This window comes from Notechis scutatus, chromosome Z (assembly GCF_049901735.1).
Source record: "Notechis scutatus isolate UNSWTSFEM ecotype Mainland chromosome Z, rNotScu1.2, whole genome shotgun sequence".
NCBI classification, from domain to species: Eukaryota; Metazoa; Chordata; class Lepidosauria; order Squamata; family Elapidae; genus Notechis; species Notechis scutatus.
The window spans coordinates 137,136,069-137,156,699 of NC_142025.1; the positions used below are offsets into that span (position 1 = coordinate 137,136,069).

Sequence of the window (20,631 nt, forward strand, 5' to 3'; positions counted from 1 at the left end):
CAAAGGGCAACTGAACTTTGTTTTTTCCTTGAAGATGTTTCTCTTCTCATCCAAGAAGCCTCTTCAGTTCAGAACTGAATAAACGTCTTGGATGAGAAGATAACTAATATTTGAACCCAAGCACTGTATAATTTGTCAGAGAAGATACCATCATAGAAATCCAAGAAAACAGGCCTCCTCGCTGACGGACCGTAGATCACGACTCTCTGCGGCTATGGTCCGTGCTCTTTCGTTGGAGAGCCCCGATCATTACGATTAGGGGCTGAAGCTGCCTTGGAGGGGCGGCGGAGTAAGGGGAAGCCGCAAGCCAGGTTGAGGGGAGCCGCATCTTCCCCCCTGGGCTTGGTCTTTCCCCCCCAAAAAACGACTGCAGCGGTGGTTTAAAATGGCCACCCCGAAGAGGAGGACTCAGCTGGATTAATATTTGTGCAGGAGGGAAGAAAGAGGTGGATAACATCTGAAGTGGGACAACAGGGCAATACAACTAAACTAAAAGTACCCCAGGATTAAGGTAACATGGAATTTTTAAGAAAAGAAAATGAGCGGCGAAATTACAAAGGGACAGGGAAAAAAAATAAGAAAACATTTTTAACAGCTAAGTGGGGCTTCGAACCAGGAAAGGAAGAAGCCGGAACTAAAGATTTAACTAAATTGGACTAAAATATTTTGGCAATAAACAGGCATAAAATAAAGCTGGACTTAAGATTGTCAAAAAATAATAATAATAAAGTTTACAAATTGGAGACTGGACTGTGCTGGAATATTGAGGTTCGAAAACCCTAAATAAAAAAATAGGGGGGAAAGGTGAAGACTTTGTATAATGGAGAGTGCCACCTTTTGACAAAACTTGAGCTCAAACAAAAAGGAAACATCCTGTTTCTGAATGAACTTGTGTGGATATAACATTAAAGAAATATTGAAACAAAGTAAGAATCTTAGAAAGTGAAAGCAGAACCAGAATAACGAAAAAAGCAAGGAAAGACTGTGGGATTGATGATGTTTTTGGTATAGACCCTGGGTTGGAATAATTGAGAACTTTAGAAAATTGAAAGAAGAAAGAAGGAAAGTAAAAGTGTTTGTGTGTGTGTGTGTGTGTGTGTGGACTTTAACAATAATAGAATATAAGAGTTTGTAATGATGATATCTCTTCGGGAATTAAAAATGGAACTTAAAAATATGAGAGAATTACTACAGGAAAGAGGCAAATCACTTTGCTCTGTGTTAGAAAAAATGGAAATGGTGATTGAAGAACAAGAAGAAAGAGCTTCAGAGGAGGAGGAGTCGACTCAAGGAGAAGACATTTTAAATAGTCAATTAACACAAAGAACACTACAAAGAAGTGGGGAAAGAAGGAAGGTTAAAAAGTTGAGATTTAAGAAGGCAATCAAAAGGGGGAATACCTGTGAAGTCGGGAAAGGTAGAAAGACCCAGTAGAAAAGGGGAAAGGAAGATATTAAGAGAGGGATATAAACTGGAATGAGAAAAGATATGGGGAAAAGAGGGGGAGGAGAAGCAGTAAGAAACAGGTGCATGAAATAAAGAAATACGGAAATAGTAAAATGTTGAAAAGAAATTGGTTTTTCAGAGATAATGGTTGATGAATTAAAAGGGGATTCTGCAGGGTGACAAGGGGTAATAAGAATATTTCTGCAATTAAAAATATTTAGAAAATAGGGTAATATAGATACTGATAACTCTTATTAAAAATTAAGGGGGGAAATATGCTGCGGAATCCAAATGAAAAGATGTAATGATTATTATTGTAACTTCTTAAAAATAACCGTTTACTGGGAATCAAAATGAGGGAATAAAGGTATATGTTAATCATTGAGGTGGCACACTCAAAGCAGTAAAAGGGGGAAAACCTATAGTTTTTTTTTTCTTTAGTGTTAAAATTTGTATTAATCTAGAATTTATAAAAAGAATGTGTAATGGAAAGGGAATATGACAGACTAAAGAACCAACTAAATTAATAAGTTAATATAGACTATTAAAAGCAAGGAGAGACATTGGTAACCTTTTTAATTATTATCATTATCATTATTATTAGGCAAACACATATTGTTTATCTTTATTTTTAAAATAAATATTAAAGGATGATATTTGAAATAATTGAAATGAAACAAAAAGATGTTTCTATTGAGATTAATGAAAGAGGCTAGAATTAATGTGTGTGTTTCTCTCCTTACTGAAAATTTGGAATGGAAAAGGTAATAATAGAATTAAGTATGCATATATGAATGTATAATTGCTGTCATATTTGTATGTAAAGGTGATGACCCGGAAATATGTTGTCCACTAAAAAGAGATTTTTGTTTTTAATGTGAAAAATTGAATAAAATTTGTTTTAAAAAAAAAAGAAATCGAAGAAAACAAACAAATCAACCCGGAGTTCTTTCACTGGAAGCACAAATGGCCAGGTTCAAACTACCTTTCTTCAGGCACCTTATGAAAAGATCCAGTGCTCTGGAAAAGGCTCTAGTGATAGAAGGTGGAAGTAAAGAAAGAGGACAAGCAACAGCAAGATGGATAGACTCAATTACAATATGGAGATGCGTGCATCATTGAAGTGAACCTCAGGTAAAAGAACAGATTAGGGATAGAGGAAAACTTATGTAGTTGCTAGGAGTTGGTACCAATTTAATGGCACATAATCAACTACATATTAACCTGCCCCCTTTTGTAACCAAAAAGCAGCTTCTTTCTAGAGACTGCTGAATTGCAATTATTTATTATGCTGAGACAATCCCTATTGACAATATTCTTTGCCCGCTGCAGTATCAGAGCCAACCTATCTAGGTTGAAGAACTCTGGCCCACCCATAGAAGGCAGCCAAGATAGTCTTCCCATTTTAATCCCTATACAGCTAAATGATTTTATTCCATTTATTGCACAGAAGATGCCTAAATGTTATTATTCTCCACATTATTTTGGTTTCGGTTAGGCAAAGCAGTACATTAATACAGGAGCCCCCTTCCCTCCCCACGCAATAAAGTATATTAATACAATCAGCAAGGGGGTAACGCTTCTCCCGTAAATAATCATTTCCCTCGCCGTTTTTTTTTCATTTTAAACTTCTTTTAATCACCCAGGATAGCCCCCCCACTTCCCTCAAGCAGTTCATGACTGCATCCACAGAGACTTCTATGTTATTATGACAGCATATTAGTGAGTACATATAATATACGCCTGACATAAACGGTCTTGAAATGGAAGAAACGGCATTTCATTCAAACGACGAAGAAGGAGAAAAAGCGTATCTCTGAAATAATCTACGCCAGACATGCCGCTCAAACGCCGCAGGCCCCGTTGCCAAGGAGACCGCGTCCCTGGCTACCTGCCACGGCTCGCCTATTTTTCCTTTCCCGGGCTTGGATTGGCTGTCGCGCGTCTTATGGACGCGACTGATTGAACAGGGAGCTGTCTGTCACGACTTCCATCAGGAGGGGTGGGCAAGAGGGATCTGCGCCTGAAAGGGCGCCTCGACCCACTTTTTCGGCGGAGGATCGTGGCGGAGGGAATAAGCGGGTAACGCCACTTAAAGGCAAACTGAGAGGGTAGAAAGGATGGCGGGATAGACCGGACTGACGTTCAGTGCCGGTGAGCAGAACAGACACACATCCAGTAGAGGAGGTTTTAAATTCGAGTTCAGTTCAGTGCTGGTTAAGGGAAACTCGGGGTAAGGGATGGGCCATCTAAATAGGAGTACAGGTAGTCCTCGAGTTATGACCACAGCCGAAGCCAAAATTTCTGTTTAAGAGAATTGTGCCCATTTTGCGATCTTTCTTGTCACCGTTGTTAAGTGAATCACTGCAGTTGTTAGTGACGTGGCTGTTAAGTGAATCTGGCTTCCCCATTGACTTTGCTTCTCAGAAGGTCACAAAAGGGGACTGTCATAAATATGAGTCCTTTGCCAAGTCTCTCCATTTTGATCACGTGAGCATGAGGATATTGTAATGGTCATAAGTATGAAAAACAGTCACAAGTCATTTTTTCAGTGCTGTTGTAACTTTGAACTAAGCTGAGGACTACCTGTGTGAATATCAGATGTCAAGGTTCATGCCTTGCTTTATATTGCATTAACTCTTTTTATTGCTATTATGGTATTGCCTCATCCTCCTCTCACAGACTTAGTATCATAGCATCTTAGGTGCATTATGCCTACAATTTACTCAGAAATAAGTTGGTTTGAACTCAGTGGTGCTTTCTACAAAAATATATGTTTCAGACAAACTACGTAGGACAGTATTTTTCAAATTTGGTAACTTTAAAATGAGTAGATTTTAACTCCCAGAATTCCCTAGCTAACATCTGTGAGTTGAAATCAACCTATCTTAAGGTTGCAAAGTTTGAAAAACACTGATATAGATCAATAGTTCTAGAATTGTAGTCTGAGAACCTCTGGCGGTCCCTGAGACCTTTCAGGATATTCTCAATGTTGAATAAATAAATATTTTAAAATGTCTCCATTTTAATTTCTAATAAAGAAAATATTGATAGGAACATAAGCCTTTGGAGTTCTCCATTAGTGCTTCCCAAATTTCTTTCTCTCAGGTCTCCTTCCCACTTTTAAAATTATATAGGACTCTAAAAAAGCTTTTATTGGTATGGATTATATTTATCAATATTTATTATACTAAAAATAAAATTGATGCGTTTGCTGCCACTACCACTTCTCACAATTGTTTGATAGGATTTTAATGTATTATTTTTCAATACAGGCTGGCAAATAATTTTGATTTCACAGACACCCTAGACCCCTGACACTTTGAGAAATACTGATTTAGAGTAATATTAGCTGGATTTGAAGATTGTGCTAAGCCATAATGTAGTAAGATTAGAACTATTCCATCTTTTGCAGCTTATTTTATTATTGCAATATTAAATGATGAGATCCAATTTCTGGTTACATCTATTTGATGCTCCATTTTAAAACAGATTAGTAAGCACTAATCAAAGCTCTAAAAATCTGCCCTCTATAGTTAGTTAACTCACAATGTAATTATTTATGGATAAAACCCTTTACCAGGGTTTCAAGGAAGAATTTTTGGCAGAAATTTTATTGCTGAAATGCAGCCCTTCCCTGCATAGTCAGTCGGTCAGCCCGCCTGCCTGCCTGCCTGCCTGCCTGCCTGCCTGCCTACCTACCTACCTACCTACCTACCTGCCTACCTACCTACCTATCTATCTATCTATCTATCTATCTATCTATCTATCTATCTATCTATCTATCTATTTTTCATTTCTAACTGTAACTCCTAATTCTTCCAAGAGAGAAAACTGAATTAAGACCATCAGAAGCAGGTCATGCCATGTAAATGTTATGTATTTGTTCATATGAATAAATTGAATTTGTCAGGTTGCTCCCCACAGTATTTGTTCACAATAAAATCAAGTTCCTCCTATTTAAAGTTGCATTCACGTTAACAATGCTTACTCCTAGTCCAAATCAGTGTGATATTAGTCATATATATGCTCCATGCATTATGTTTCCACCCCAACCTTAGAATCACATTACACTGCTGCCTTTCTTTTTCACCTTAAAAGCAGCTTGCCACACAGAATATATGAGAAAATATAAAACTAAGCATCCTGCTCAGTTTATTGGGCTAATTTTTGGAGTCTTATATGAATTCTGTTATAAGTTTGCACTTTTGAAATAATTAAAATGAAAACTTGAAGAATTGGGTGTCCTGGATATTAGTAGAAAGATGATCCTTTGACATCATTCTAATCTCTATCTGAGGCCATTGTGGGGATCGGAATATGACAAATGCCTTCGTGTTATATCAAATGCTGCAGCTCTTCTGATTTTTTTTTTCATTCTTTCTAGTGAATTTTTATTTCTCTTCAGTGCAAATGCTTTACTTATCCCTGATTCCTGGCAAATTGATGTAATTAGGGATTTATATTCTATGCCTGTTCATGCCCTCTCTGAAAAGATTTGCTTGAATTAGGAACAAAGGTGCATATGATCAAGTCTCTTAAATATAGAGACAAGCACTGGGAAATAACAGGGAGTCTTTTGCAAATAGGTTTGTCCTTTCAGTTTTAAAATTTAGGTTAGCCTGAATTATGTTGGTTCACAAATGATGTAAGTCAAATTGCCTTTCAGAGAAAAGTATGTGGCATCTACTTAGTAAACTGCCCTAGGAGTAAAATCAAAAGAATAGCATTTTTTATCATCTTCTCCAGTTTGATAGAGGCTAAAAACATTACAGTTTACAGTAATTCCAAGAACTGGAATTGTTCATAAGAAATTAAAAATATGGGCATCAATTTGCACAAGATGGAAGATAGCAATCCTATAAGATAGATCAGTAAAGGATGAAATTGAGAAGAGCGGTTTTTCTTAGATTAACAAGGTCACGGCAAAATCAAAGACCCTGCTTTTTGGATCCATTTGAGTGGAGTTCCCTTCTACTTGTTTACTTACTTTGGATGCCATTTTATAATTTGTACATCGGGTAGTTTTTTTTTTTTAATGTGTGGTAATTTCTTCTGGTTATTGTTTGTTTCTCTTGCGTACTGCCCAGAGTGACACTGTTAGAGGAAGATCAGGTTTGTATAAGAATGTGAACATTATAGCAAGAGAGTAATTCAACTGTGGTGGGTTCCTGATATATAATTCCTAAATTTTATGTTTTTCCTATGTTTTATTTGCAGCCATGTTAGCAGCAGGTACTGGCAATGGTTTTGGCACCACAGCTTGGTGGGGGTTTTCTCCAGCGCTCAATTTGCAAGCAATGGGTAAGTGTCACTTTTTTTCAAAATGCAGGGTTCCCTTTTCCTCTCTGCTTTCATGTTTTATTATGAAATTGGAGCCTTTTGTCCCACAAATGTGGAAGGAGCTTTTTGCTTTTACTTGCAAAATCTCTCTTCTCTCTGCTTCTGTGTGGGCTCAATAATGTGATGCTATCTTTAGAGAGCAGCTACCTCTGAATAAAAAGTATTTCTAGGTCCACCAGATGCTGATCTGTTGGATGACAGCCTATGCAGGTGTTACATACACAAACATACATACACAGAGAGACAACCTGATGCTCCTGTGGGGTAATATTGCTATTTCCTCCTCTCAACTTTCTATCCATTATCAATATTGTTAGGCTCTGCATATCCTACCTATTACTAATTATTAAGGTGTTTTTAATTGAAAATATGAAATTGATATGTTGCAAAGCAATCCTTTATTTCTTCCTCTGGCTTTGTGTTTATTTTTTTAAAATGCTCTGGATCCGCGGGGTCACTGTACCGTCCTGACAGAATTTTTTTTTTAATTAAAGTTTTAGCCCAGGGCTTTGTCAGAAAATGTAGCTTCCTAACTAGAAAAAAAAAGCTAAAAGTAGACCAGAGGAGTTGGTTTGCCTTCAAATAAATGGGCAGTTTAGTGAATAATATCTATTCTGGCAGCTTTTTAAGAAAAAGACAAAGCCTTCCACGATGGGCATTTATGAAAGCAGTTACAATATGCTGTCAAATCTCGACATGCTCACTGTTGTAAAAAGATTGTACCTCCTTGATATGGCTGCATGCAAAAATTTAGATTCCCCAGTAAAATTGTCGGATTCCATGATCCATAAGTAAACAGAAGCTAACATTATCGTTACACAGCACAAAATTAAGCAGTTTCTTTCTGCCATTTTTCATTTCTGCAAATTACTGTTTACTTCATGTGCAATTATTTACAGATGCAGAATACTAAAACATTCCTTGCCAGGAATGTTGCAGGATTTTCCTATTAGGAAAATAACATATGTTTTTAACATAGAATATTGGCAGTTGTGAACGAACATACTAATTATCTCTGTAGCTCTAGAATCCTCCACGGAGCATCTGAAACTATCCCAGAATGGCGTTCCTGAACTGAACATCCTGCTAGTGGGATCAATAGATGCACGACACATCCTAAAAACGATGAGTCAGATGCATCAGCAGCCTCAGAGAAAAATCAGTGTGCGTAACCTTTTCCTTCTATGCCATATTCTCTTATGCTATTTTTGCACTTTGGTTTGTCCTGATAACTATGTTGCATTTTCCCTCATTTTATGTTTTATTTCCTCCTGCCCACTGCATTCTGCAGAGACTGAATGGTTTCTTGGGTTATTTGGCTAAACTTTGCAGATTTATTATTTTGATAATAACTTAATAAAACACCTATAGCAGGAGTCCCCAACCCCTGGGCCATGGACCAGCACCACTCCATGGCCAGAAACTGGGCCACACAAACAAGTGAAGCCCCATATCTGGGATGCAGGCAGCACATGAAATCGCACCCCTTCCAGTCCATGGAAAAACCTCTCTCCATGGAACTGGTCCCTGGTGTCCAAAAGGTTGGGGGCCTCGCTGACGTATAGTATTTGGGCAACAGGACAAATCAAATTCTATAGCTAGAATGTACGTTTCTTTGCATCTGCTCCAGGAAGAGCATTTCTCTGCTAGTGAATGGACTTGCAAATTATTTCTTTCATTAATAAATCGCTGCCATTCTGTTAAATAATTTAGAATTGTCTTCATTTATTGTATTTTAGTATAAAGTTTTGACTGTTGCCCATCAAAATGGGAGTTTTCTAGGAATAGGTTTGCAACAGTGATAAAAAATCTTGGTTGTGTGATGTAAAATGATGCAGTAGCAATCTTGCTGAAACTAAAACAGGTCTGAGTATGACTAGGAGGCAGCATAGGAACTGTTCTGTTGGAACACTTAGCAGTGTTCCAATATCTCAGGGACTGCCACAAAGAAGAGAAGGTCAACTTATTCTCCAAGGCACCTGAAGGCAGAACAAGAAGCAATGGATGGAAACTAATCAGGCAGAGAAGCAATCTAGAATTAAGAAGAAATTTCCAGACAGTTAGAACAACTAATCAGTGGAACAACTTGCCTCCAGAAATCGTGAATGTGCCAACTGGAAGTTTTTAAGAGATTGGATAACCATTTGTCTGAAATGGTATAGGGCAGGGGTATCAAACTCAAGGCCTGCAGGATGCTTAAATCTGGCCCATGGGGCCGGCCTGGAAATAGCAAAAGACAAATGGTGCCTCTGGCAGCCAAAACAGCCGCCCTGCACCCTGTTTTCAGCCTGGACAGTCTCCTGCAGCACTCTGCCAGCCAAAACGGGACACAGGTGGGCAACACGCAGCCCCCCCCGCCCTGTTTGGCCGGCAAAGTGCTGCAGGAGACATCCCCCCCACCCAGCGGGCCCACAGAGAACTATAATGCTGATCCAGCCTTCGAAGAAATCCAGTTTGACACACCTGGTATAGGATTTCCTGCTTCAGCAGAGGGTTGGACCAGGGTCCCTCCAACTCGGTTATTCTGTTACTGATTTCCATGATGGAGAGAAGGCAGGTAATAAAGTGTACTAGTAAATAAAAATAAATATTTGAAATAATTTTAAGGAGCAATTGTCCATTCACATCACAGTATATTCAGCTTTCAAAAAAAAAATTACCCTAACAGACTGGCTACAAAAATTATAAAAGCCTTTGCAAATATAAACAGTGATACATAAATGCTTGATTATACATTTAAGAATGTTTTGAAACATCAAGAAAATACCAGAATTCCTCATGATATTTAGCTGCTTTTCCATAAAAAGTCTATTATCAGTAGCTAATATTCACTAAGGAGATTGGGAAAAAGAACTGTACTTTCTTCTGCAGGGGAAATGATTTCTTTGTTGGGCTATATCACAGGCACCAAAACCAGTGAATTCTCTTCTCAAATTTAAGTCATCTTGCCCATGTGATAAAATGATGGTGATTTATTGCCTCCTCTTTTCCTTTTCCTAAAATGTGTGATGACATTAATTAATTCCTGTCATAGTGAGGAGTCTGACAGGGCTGCTTTGGTAGCTTCCCACCAAAGATAGTCCTTCAGCTCATCACAGTGCTGAAGTTCATGCATATTGTGGTTGACATGTGAGGTGAAGGTGTGGAAGCAAAGATGAACAAGGGCATGTGTGACCACAGATGCAACATCACTGCAATCCCCCATAGCAACTCCTACGTTCGCACGGACGTCCTTTGGTGCCCTTCCTTCATCATGAGGCTATGAGTCAACGGTTGTGATTCTGACAGCATACATTTTTCAGTGTCACTTCATAACAAGAGGATTGGTGGAGGGAGGGAATGGAGCAGGGCTGCGAAAGAAAACTTTGAATTCCTGGTATTGGTCTCATAGGAGCTTTGCTTGAAGCAGTGAATTCTTTATGATAGGAATGAAGCATTGGAGTACAACGGTTCTTGGACAGTGAATCAATTTCAGTTAAATAGTTGAATAGTAAAATGAGAAAGCTTTTAAAATGGAGAAATAATTTTCCAGAAGAGTGTAAGGATGAGGGGAGTGAGATTTTACTAAGTGGGTTACAGCTGAAGAATTTAGGATCCAGAATTTATTTCTACAAAGCTTGTTTGGATGTTTTCAGCATCTGAACATAGGTAACTCTCGACTCACAACAGTTCTATTAGTGACTGTTCAAAGTTACAAGAAGACTGAGAGAAGTAACTTATGACCATTATCACACGAGTGTTGCAGCATCCCCATGGTCATATGATCAAAATTCAGATGCTTGGCAACAGGTTCCTATTTATGTCCGTCGCTATGTCCCAAGGTCACATGATCACTTTTTGTAACCTTCTGACTAAAATCAATGGGGAAGCCAGATTTACTTAACAAAGTTACTAACTTAACAACTTCAGTGATTCACTTAACAAGTGTGGCAAGAAAGGTTGTAAAATGGGGCAAAACTTACTTAAAAAATGTCCCACTTAGCAACAGAAAATTGAGCTCAAGTGTCATAGGTCGAGGATTACCTGTAATGGAAAGAAGGAGGGGTAGATTTGCTGCTCTTTTGGGATGCAACAGTACTGAAGAGCTGCACTATCTTTGTAATATCTTTATTTACAAATATACAGGCATCACAGTCAAGAAAAAAAATCTAAAATATAAAGAACAGAACCCCTCCTTAAGAGAAGTCCTACCACCCCAAGCTTCCTGCAATCAACTCTCTCTCTTTTACAACCTGCCAATTTATATTACTCTGGTACACACCATATATTCACTAATTCACAGACATTTTTGCTTCTGTCAGCTTGAGTGGATACCCCATTTTAAAAACTGGATAAGAATTCTCCTCTCCCAGGAAATAATTTTCTGATCATGTCTTTTACTGATAAAATATCAATCAGTTATTCTGCTTTATAACCAGAAATGAGACAGGAGCGAGGCCAGCTTGAGAAGCACTGCAGGCCAGACAATCAGATATTTCATTTTGTGCTAAGCATGTCTTATTTAATTAAGAGACAAACTTAATAAGATGTTGCAGATCAGTGATATGTTTCACATCTTTTTAATCTGCTTAAAAAAAATTGGTCTCCATGACTCAGTGGTCCAATCGATGTAAGGCATTTTCCATTTTGATATTCACAGTGTAATGAGGAAGATTTTCCACTTTGCTCAGCTAATTGTCTCTCTCGTTCATTCAGTTCTATGTTCTGGAGAACAATCTGGAGGCTGTGAGTCGGCAGCTGTTGTTCTTGAACCTGGCTCTGGAGCCTCCAGACAAAATGGGCCTACAAGGTAAGGAGAAAGTATGGTTTCTCATCTACTCCACCTTCATACCCTCCTTTTGAAACCATTTGATTTGGGCTTCTGGATCACTGATGGTTGGGGATAGGTGGCAGATTCAGAAAAATTGAATCATAATGCCTTACAATTGATATTTCTTTGCTACATCCTCCTTCACCCAAGAGAAGAGTGAGACATTGTTGGAACTAATGGGGAACACTCTCCTCCGGAACCAGACCGCTGCCTATCTGCAGGAGAAAGCAGCCCTCTTCATCCGTTACATCACAGACTCTGACTTCCAGCTGGCTAATCTCCCTGTTTTGGACTTCTCTGCACTCAAGGTGAAATGCAAAACAGTGTAGCAGTCAGGTTATTATCACTGAGGGAACAATGAAGACGTATTTACCATGTTGTTGTGGCTCTTTGAGATCCACAATCTATAACCACACATCCTGGATTGTGGATCCAAGTTACTGCATTCCACATTTTTATTTGTTAATTCCTCACAGAGAGACTCTGAATGCTATATAATAAAATACTAAAAGCATGAAAGAGGCAAGGAATGTTAAAAAAAAATGAAAAGGCGGTGGGACATTCTTTTGGTGATTTAGTTCCTTGATGCTCCACCCCCCATGTAGGATCCGAAATCTACATGGGGTTCAGCAACTTCCTAATTCTTCTTCATGTTTGGATAGTTCAGGGAACGGGACCAATTAGAGGCTATTTTTCAGTTCTGGCGGAATCCAGACCCACAAGCTTTCCAGATCAAGCAGCTTTGGGACCTGCGCCTCCGGCAATATCTGGGCACCCGTTATGACTCTCGCCGTGGGGTGTGTGACTGGGATCTCACCATGAAACTGCATGAGCATGGGGTATGTAACTAAAATGTGGGAAAACATTAGCCAATCACATTCGGGGTGTGGGACTACAGGGGCACAAAGTAGGGGCACTCCTCCTGCTCTTACAGTACAGGTAATCTTCAACTTACAACAATTCATTTAATAACCATTGGAAGTTTCAATGGTACTGAAACTGTGATTGGTGACCATTTTTCACACTTATGACCATGGCAGTATCCCCATGGCCATGTGATTTACATTCAAATGTTTGGAAACTGGTTTATATTTATGACAGTTACAGTACCTCAGGGTCATGTGATCATCTTTTGCTACTTTCTGATAAGCAAAGTCAATGAGAAAGCCAGATTCACTTAACAACGGTGTTGCTAGTTTTACAACTGCAGTGATTCACTTAAAAATGTGGCAAGAAAAGTTGTAAAATGGGGCAAAATTCACTTAACAAATGTCTCATTTAGCAACATAAATTTTGGGCTCAATTGCGGTCATAAGTTGAGGACTATCTGTATCCTTTTTCTCCATCTAGGCCATAACAATAAACTTCCATGAGTTTTTCCATTGGCGTAATACAGGCGTGGCCTTTGAAATGCGAGAAGCTACCTACGATGTCCCCAACAAAACCTTGGCATCTGGACGTCTCATCAGACACGTGAGTGAAGCCTTTCACTTTCTTAAGATGCTGGGAGCTGGCAGAGGAATTCTGGGAATTGAAGTCCACAAATCTTCAAGTTGCCAACGTTGAGAAACACTGCTCTAGATGATTGCCAAAGTGTAAAGACAGAGAGGGGTAGTGTGTAGTTCTGATTGGACAATGATATATTTTTATGTAAAATACATAGTCCTTGGTTTACTATCGTAATTGAGCCCAAAAGCTATTTGTTTGTTTGTTTATAAAATTTACTGGCCACTCATCTCTGGGCGGCTTATAGTTATAAAAATAGGTCTATATATATATACAATTAAAAATTAAATAATTAAAACCAGACATTAAAACCTAAGAACACATGGGGGGACAGGGGGGGACTGTGGGGAATTGGGATCTGTTATTACTCAATCAACTCGATTTATGTCGCTAAGCAAGTCACTTTAAAGTGAATTTTGATCCATTTTACTACCTTATTTGCCACAGTTGTTAAATGAAACACTTATAGTTGTTAAGTTATTGACACACTTTTTAGTGAATCTGTCATCCTCATTGACTGTGCTTGTTAGATGGTCGCAAAAGGAGATCACGTGACCAAGGGACACTGCAACATGATAAATATGAACTAGTTGCTAAGCATCTGAATTTTAATCACATTAAAATGTGATTGTTAAGTGTGAAAAACTGTCATAGGTCATCTTTTTCAATTCCATTTGTAATTTCAGATGGTCATTAAACAAATGGTGATAAGTCAAGGACTACCTGTGTACAAAATCCAACTTTTTGTCCAAGTTCAAAACAGCATATTTCACTGCAGCATATGCTGAGCGATAATGAGTAACGAGGGATGTAAGGAATGAGGAAATTGTATTAAAGTTGCTGTACTCCAAACTCTTAACTTTCCTGTGATATAGTCTGGTAAAGCTGCTGTAGCAACAGAGTGAAAGTGACATAGATTTTTCAAATAATGAGAAAAGTATCAAATTCACAGCCACTCTTTCAGAAATCCTTAGATATTTGCTGCAATTTGATTATTGTACACCCATTTTTCTAGGTATTTATTTAGAGATAAAAACTAGTAGCAGATAGATCTGTTATGGTCTCAAAGAGTAACACTGCTTTTCTTTCAGCATTGCTACATGTTTCTAATCTTCTTTGGTTCTACTTTTTTCCCATTTTCCCAGCCATTTACTCAGTTTCTCTACAGGATGAAAGACCACTTTCCTTATGATGGATCCTAGCAACAAAAATTACAAAGAGTTTTGTGCTACCGTCATAAAACCCTTTTAGTTTCCCATGTGAATGAAATATAAATATAATTAGAATCAGAAGCAATCACAAATCTAATTTGTAACTATCAGTTCTCCCACCAGAAGACCAGAGTCCATGGTCCAAAATGAATGGTGTTTTTCCAAATTGGCCCAATGATGAACCCCTACTGAAAGGGGCAGAATTTTTAGCAGAAGTTGGAAAAGGAGGTTTCACTTTTTTCTTTTATAACCGTAGTGCAGGGTCTCCAAACTTGGCAACTTTAAGACTTGTGGACTTCAATTTTCATAATTCCTCAGCCAGCCATTTAATGTCTGAGCTGATCAATATTTAAAGAGTTGTACATATCATAAATTAGCAAGTTCACCATTAGAGTATATTTCCTGTATGTCTGCTAAAAATGCTTTAAGGCAGGGCTCTTCAAACTTGGCAACTTTAAGAGTTGAAGCCCACAAATCTTAAAATTGCCAAAATTGCCCTAGTGTATTCCCCTTCTCATCTTTATAATTGCTTTCCCTCCTACGCTAGCTGGGAAACCCAATTAGGGATAAATAACAATGATATGTCAGACCAAATTAACTCATTCAGATTTCTCATCTCCTAGAAAGGGGAACCCATACCAGCCCGCGGATACTGGGGAGATATTACCACTGGCCCATATATCACATTTGGCATTGAAGCTGAAGATCCCACTCTGCTGAAAACCATCAATGGCTGCCCTAGTAAAGTAAGCATGATACTTTTTTGCGGGGGGAGGGGGGGGGGCAATAGCAATGGGTATTTGTGAAAGCTATGGCTGCATCCAAGCATAGCTCAGAACAAGATCTTGTGCTGGTGCACATTTTCACACTGGTGATCTTTTCATTCACAGAATGCACAAGAAATCTCCTTGCACAATGTCACCACCCTATTGTATGAACTGAGATACCACAACCACTACGACCCTTTGGCCCCATCTGAAGAGGGGAAAGATGGTGATGACTGTGCTGCATTGTGTGCTACAAAAGGTAACGATTGGTGCGTTCTCTCCCTTTTAACAAATACAGGTAGTCCTTGACTTACAATCACAATTGAGCCCAAAATTTCTGTTGTTAAGTGAAACATTTGTTAAGTGAATTTTTGGCTCATGTTCATTTTACGATCTTTCTTGCCATTTGTTAAGTGAATCACTGCAGTTGTTAAGTTAGTAACATGGTTGTTTAGGGAATCTGGCTTCCCCATTGATTTTGTTCATCAGAAAAACTGACATGACCCTGGGACACTGCAACCGTCATAAATATGAGTCAGTTGCCAAGCAGCTGAATTTTAATCATGTGACCACGAGGATGCTGCAATGGTCGTAAGTGTGAAAAATAGTCATAAGTCACTAAATTTCAATGTCATTGTAACTTTGAATGGTCCCTACATGAACTATTGTAAGTTGAGAACTACTTGTAGAGGTTTTATATGCTGCTTCTGCTCTTTTAGGTAGTCATTGGTCATAATTTCCCAAGAACCTCACATTTATAAATGCAGACTTTTCAAAAATCGATCAAGGCTTTCTAAAGGAAAAGGGAGACCAGGATGATCCAAGTTTGTGTATTAGATGATTACTTTGCTTTTATTCACCTATTCGTTTTCTTTAGTGCTTCTCTTCCTCAAAAACCATTCCTTGATGCACTGCTACTTCCTTATCTATTAGATCTATTTGTACAGGTTTTTTTTAATTCAGGCTACTGGGATATATATTTACATGTCCTCTTTTTCAAACAACTTTTAGAAATCTTACAACCACAACTGAGCCCCAAATTTCTGTTGCTAATGAGACAGTGGTTAAAGAGTTTTGTCCCATTTTAAGACCTTTCTTGCCATGGCTGTTAAGTGAATCGCTGCAGCTGTCAAATGAATCTGGCTTCCCCATTGACTTTGCTTGTCAGAAGATTGTAAAAGGTGATTACATTGACCCAGAACACTGCAACCGTCATAAATATGAGTCAGTTGCCAGGCATCTGAATTTTGATCATGTGATCACAGGGATGCTGCAACTGTCATAAATGTGAAAAACAATCATAAATTACTTTTTTTCAGTGCCATTGTAACTTCAAAGGGTCATTAAGTGAACTGCTGTTAGTCAAGGACTACTTCTAAATATCTTTTGGAAGGAGAGAGGCACTGAATGCCCAGTTAGTGTTGCTGCCCATGTATAAGGAGAGTAAGTTTCATTCAATCCTGGAAATCTATTCCCATAGAAACACAGGACAAATTTCATTTTCATTCCCACATGAAACTTTTCCTTTGAAACCTTCACAGCCAGAAGAAGTGCCAGGGATGGAGGAGAAAAAGGTGGGCCAATAATAATATTATTATTATTTGCCCAGATGTTTCATTAGCAACCAGAAATTCCTGCCTAGTGTTGTATTAGAACCTAGGAAATGGATCCCTTGTCAGTTAATAGGAGTGTTGATTTACCACCAGCTTATCAAATACTTAGGAGCTGAGATCTTGGCAGCACAAGGAAACAACAGCCAATCACCAGCCATCAACAAATCAATCAACCAATAGGACAGCACTACATAAACACAACTCACAGAACAGCCCCAAGCACATATTTCAGTAGAGAGAAATTCCCTGATGATGGGACTCCAGCATGAGTCTGAAAGCTTGGAAGAGTAAATCTCTGGTCCTGGTGACCAACCGGGATTGGATCTCATATATTAGAACCTTTTTCTTGTGGTGCTGATACAATGCTGTAAACCACTGACCTTTGCAACACCCTAATTTTATGGTGAGACATCTGAATTTACTAGCCAAGTAAATCCATCTTTATTCTAGACACTGGTCCAACTCTTTTTGTTTCTTTCCCTTTTCACTAGTTTGTGTCTTCCCAATGCTTTAGGCCTTCCTGCAACAGAAGATGTGTGTGTCCATTTCCTGCCTCTTGACTGCCTTCCTGAACTCCATCACAAAGCCAAATATCAACAGCTTTTCAATCTCATCTTCTTCTCTTGCAGGTAAGAATAGGGCAGCATGGAACTTCTCTGCGGGGATGCCAGGATTCTTCCTTATTGATTTCCTACTGAGAGGTGGCAAATAGCCAACCTCATTGGGAGTTGATCTACTATATCTAGCTAGTTTAGTGAGCGTTACCAAATAGCTATTGGCCTTGTTAGAAAGAAACACCTCCCCACTCATCATATTTGGTTGTTTCACAAATTTCATGATACAGCCAACTCTCCAAACTCTTTTACAGGGAATTCTCAATTTATGACTGGTCGCTTAATGACCATTAATAATAATGATGGACTTGAAAAAAGTTACTTACAATCTGTCTCAGAGTTACAATCCTGCAGTCATGTGATTACTGCCATACAATCCTGCAGTCACGTGATTACATTCCACATAAAATGGCAAAAAACACCCATTGGATATGCTGAATTTGCATTGCAGCCATATGGTTTGCTTAACAATCACACAATTCATTTAATGACCGCATTGGCTTACTTTATGACTATCATAACAACAATTGCAAAAGTTGACTCAATGTGGTGACTCACTTTACTACTTCAGCAACATGACCAAAATTCTGGGCTCCATTGTGGTCACGAATCAAGGACTACCTGTATGAATTTTTTCAAGTTACTGACAGCTATCCACATTTAAAGCCATGCCTCTGTAGATACCTTGTGAACAGAACATATTTCAGTCAGTATAATAATGCAAATTTTTGCCATCATTATCATGTATATCTCAGTATGATGAGACAAGTGAAAGTTTGGGGAAATTTTATCAATATTTTTCTAAGTTGATAGACAAAAACCTCATAATTGCACTGACCACTCCAGATCAAGCTGAGGGACCAAGATGCTTACTCCCAATTGCATTCATCTCTTCTTTGTTTGCTTTTTTGTAGCATGGTGAATTATCTTAAACCAAATTTGAGTCTGGTGTCAGCTCCAAAAGCCACTCTTATTGTTGAGTTAACAAAGTAAGTTTTGCTTTTTTTTTCATTCTCTCATTTTCAGCAGGACAAGAAAATAAACTTCCAAATTCTACATTGGGGTTGAATTTTTTTCAGAATTGATGTCATGTTTCTTTCCATTCAGCTGCATTGCTTGTACAAATAATCCTCGACTTACAACCACAATTGGCATTTGTTAAGTGAGTTTTGCCCCATTCTTACAACTTTTCTTGCCATTGTTGTTAAGTGAATCACTGTCATTGTTAAGTTAATAACACAGTTGTTAAATGAATCTGGCTTCCCCATTGACTTTGCTTGTCAAAAGGTCGCAAAGGGGAATTGGATGACCCCGAAACACTGCAGCCGTTATAAACATGAATCAGTTGCCAAGCATATATAATGTTATGTATAAAGTTTACAATTTTGTTCAGTTAATGTTTAGTCATAGTTTGTGGGAATTATGGGAGTTGAAATCCACTCATCTGCAGGACACCAAGGTAGAAAAAGCTATCAAAGCAAATGTTGGTCTACCACCACCAAATTTTAGAATACATAAGCTGAGAACAAGGCTAATATAAACCAGATAAACAAGGGGTCTGGTTCATTGGAGCCCCTTCAATGGTGAGTACACAACTTATAATTGAAATTTGATGTATTGAAGAAGTCACAAGAATTGCTAGTTAAGTAGACACAAAAATAGTTCATTTGGATAAATTATTTTTGAGGAGAGTTTGGGAGAGAACCGCAGTCCACTTCAACTTTGGTGTATCTCCATGTGTACTGCATGTAACCTTGTTTGTCACATGAACTTGCCCATTCTTTTGAGGGCATCAGTTATAGACAGACTTGTCCTCAGAAGTTAGGAGGCTTGTAAGAAGAGTACAATGACATCTGCAATGACATCACAGTTGTAAAAACTTTTCAGGAGCTTGTCTTGTTGAGTTTTTGGTGCCAAGTTAAGAGTTTTCCCACACAGCCTTGTCGCCCTGGCATGTATGCCCATTTATCATTCTTTCTTTTCTCATCAGCCTGTTGCTAAAGAGAACTTTAAATGTCTTATAGAAGTTTCCTATTTTATGCTGAGTCAAAGCACTTCTGTGTGGATAATCTAGGGTGCATGGTGACTTAAGATGATGCAGTTGAGGTTTCTGATCTGTTTAGGTCCAAATGGTTTAGCTTAAGTCTGCTGTGGAATTAGTTTTATCCAGTCTGTGCCTAGAACTCAGCATTACCATCTACATGTATGTGTATGTGTGTTTTAAAATGGGCAAGTTTGAGCAATCAGATCAAAGCAGCCAACAGATGGACACTGCACACATATAAGTCCTGCTGTTGAAGACCGTTCCAACATCCCCAGACCATACACTTTATTGATATAATATAGTGGGTGGTCTGGGCTGCTTTTGTGCTGGATGTACAAAAGAGTATCCAGTAGCTGTCCCAAAGGTGCTTTTTCAAGAGGCAACTGGACTTTCTTGTTTTTCTTTGAAAACGTTTCGCTTCTCATCCAAGAAGCTTCTTCAGCTGTGGATGGAGGGAATGGAAGGATTGATACTCCTTGCAGACAGCTGGTGATTTGCATTCTAGAGTCCTTGAGGCCAGTTGGAGGTTTATCTGTGTCATCAGTGGTAGTTAGGAGGACACCAAAATTGAGGGCAATAAGAGTTCTTCCCAGCTCCAGGGCAAGAAAAGTATGGCAAAACTGGTTGTGTGACTAAGAGCTAAAGGCAATTTCCTCCTAACTCTCATGGCTGCTGCTATGGTTTTTAGCTGTCTCTGGACTGTAAATTTTGTTTGTGTGTGAAGTAGATTTTGTTCCGGTGTCCTGGGTTACAATTTTCTCCATCTTACATCTTTTCAAAATGGTCTTATTGCATTACAAACTAATGCAATAAAGATCTGGTTTCTCTGCTGAGTGAATACATTGTTTGCTCATTAAGCAAACAATGTATTAAAACAAATGACCAGAAAAATAATAATGGAAAGATATTTTTCCCTTAATTAGAGCAGTTTGACATATAAGCTAGACAACTGGTTATCAAGATACAAACGGCTCACACCTTTTCCTTGTTGATTTGTGTGTTCTTCTTGTAGCTTCTTGCCTGACCTCACCAAAGAACAAGTGACTGAGTTCTCCTCCCGAGTGACTCACCTGGCAAGAGATGCAGGATTTGTGCCAGTTGCGGAAACAAACAAAAAAACTTTTTCCTTGTTTCAACTTGGAGACCAGGAGGTTGGAGATAACCCCCATGAGATAATTCCACCAGAGATGGAAGTCCCTGGTCCCTGAGGCTTCCATTTTCTTACATACTAACTTTTTTAATGATCCTTTAATAAAATAGGTTCTTGCTGAAAATCA

At 38.6% G+C, this 20,631-nt stretch overlaps 1 protein-coding gene across 12 annotated transcripts; it reads left to right on the top strand.

Annotated features, from left to right (window-relative positions):
- Positions 1–3,385: 3,385 nt before the first annotated feature.
- DNAAF3 (dynein axonemal assembly factor 3) lies at positions 3,386–20,631 on the top strand. 12 transcript variants are annotated; one of them, XM_087947882.1, is made up of 14 exons: positions 3,447–3,528; positions 5,273–5,314; positions 6,537–6,561; positions 6,667–6,750; positions 7,811–7,953; positions 11,485–11,578; positions 11,750–11,907; positions 12,262–12,438; positions 12,950–13,072; positions 14,940–15,062; positions 15,207–15,342; positions 17,211–17,325; positions 18,225–18,299; positions 20,367–20,631. In XM_087947882.1, exons 4-14 carry the CDS (start codon positions 6,669–6,671, stop codon positions 20,560–20,562), a joined length of 1,422 nt encoding a protein of 473 aa, XP_087804008.1. In that variant the 5' UTR covers positions 3,447–3,528; positions 5,273–5,314; positions 6,537–6,561; positions 6,667–6,668; the 3' UTR covers positions 20,563–20,631. The 12 variants fall into 12 exon arrangements, 11 of the variants coding, with proteins under 11 accessions (XP_087804006.1, XP_087804011.1, XP_087804010.1 ...); XM_087947881.1 differs by having other exon boundaries at positions 3,453–3,600; XR_015746064.1 differs by lacking the exons at positions 6,537–6,561; positions 18,225–18,299 and adding an exon at positions 18,337–18,472 and having other exon boundaries at positions 20,367–20,484.

Coding starts and splice junctions, on each gene's coding strand:
- DNAAF3 (XM_087947878.1), top strand. Junction 11,579..11,749: donor AGACAAAATGGGCCTACAAG/GTAAGGAGAAAG, acceptor CCTTCACCCAAG/AGAAGAGTGAGACATTGTTG. Junction 13,073..14,939: donor CTGGACGTCTCATCAGACAC/GTGAGTGAAGCC, acceptor CTCATCTCCTAG/AAAGGGGAACCCATACCAGC.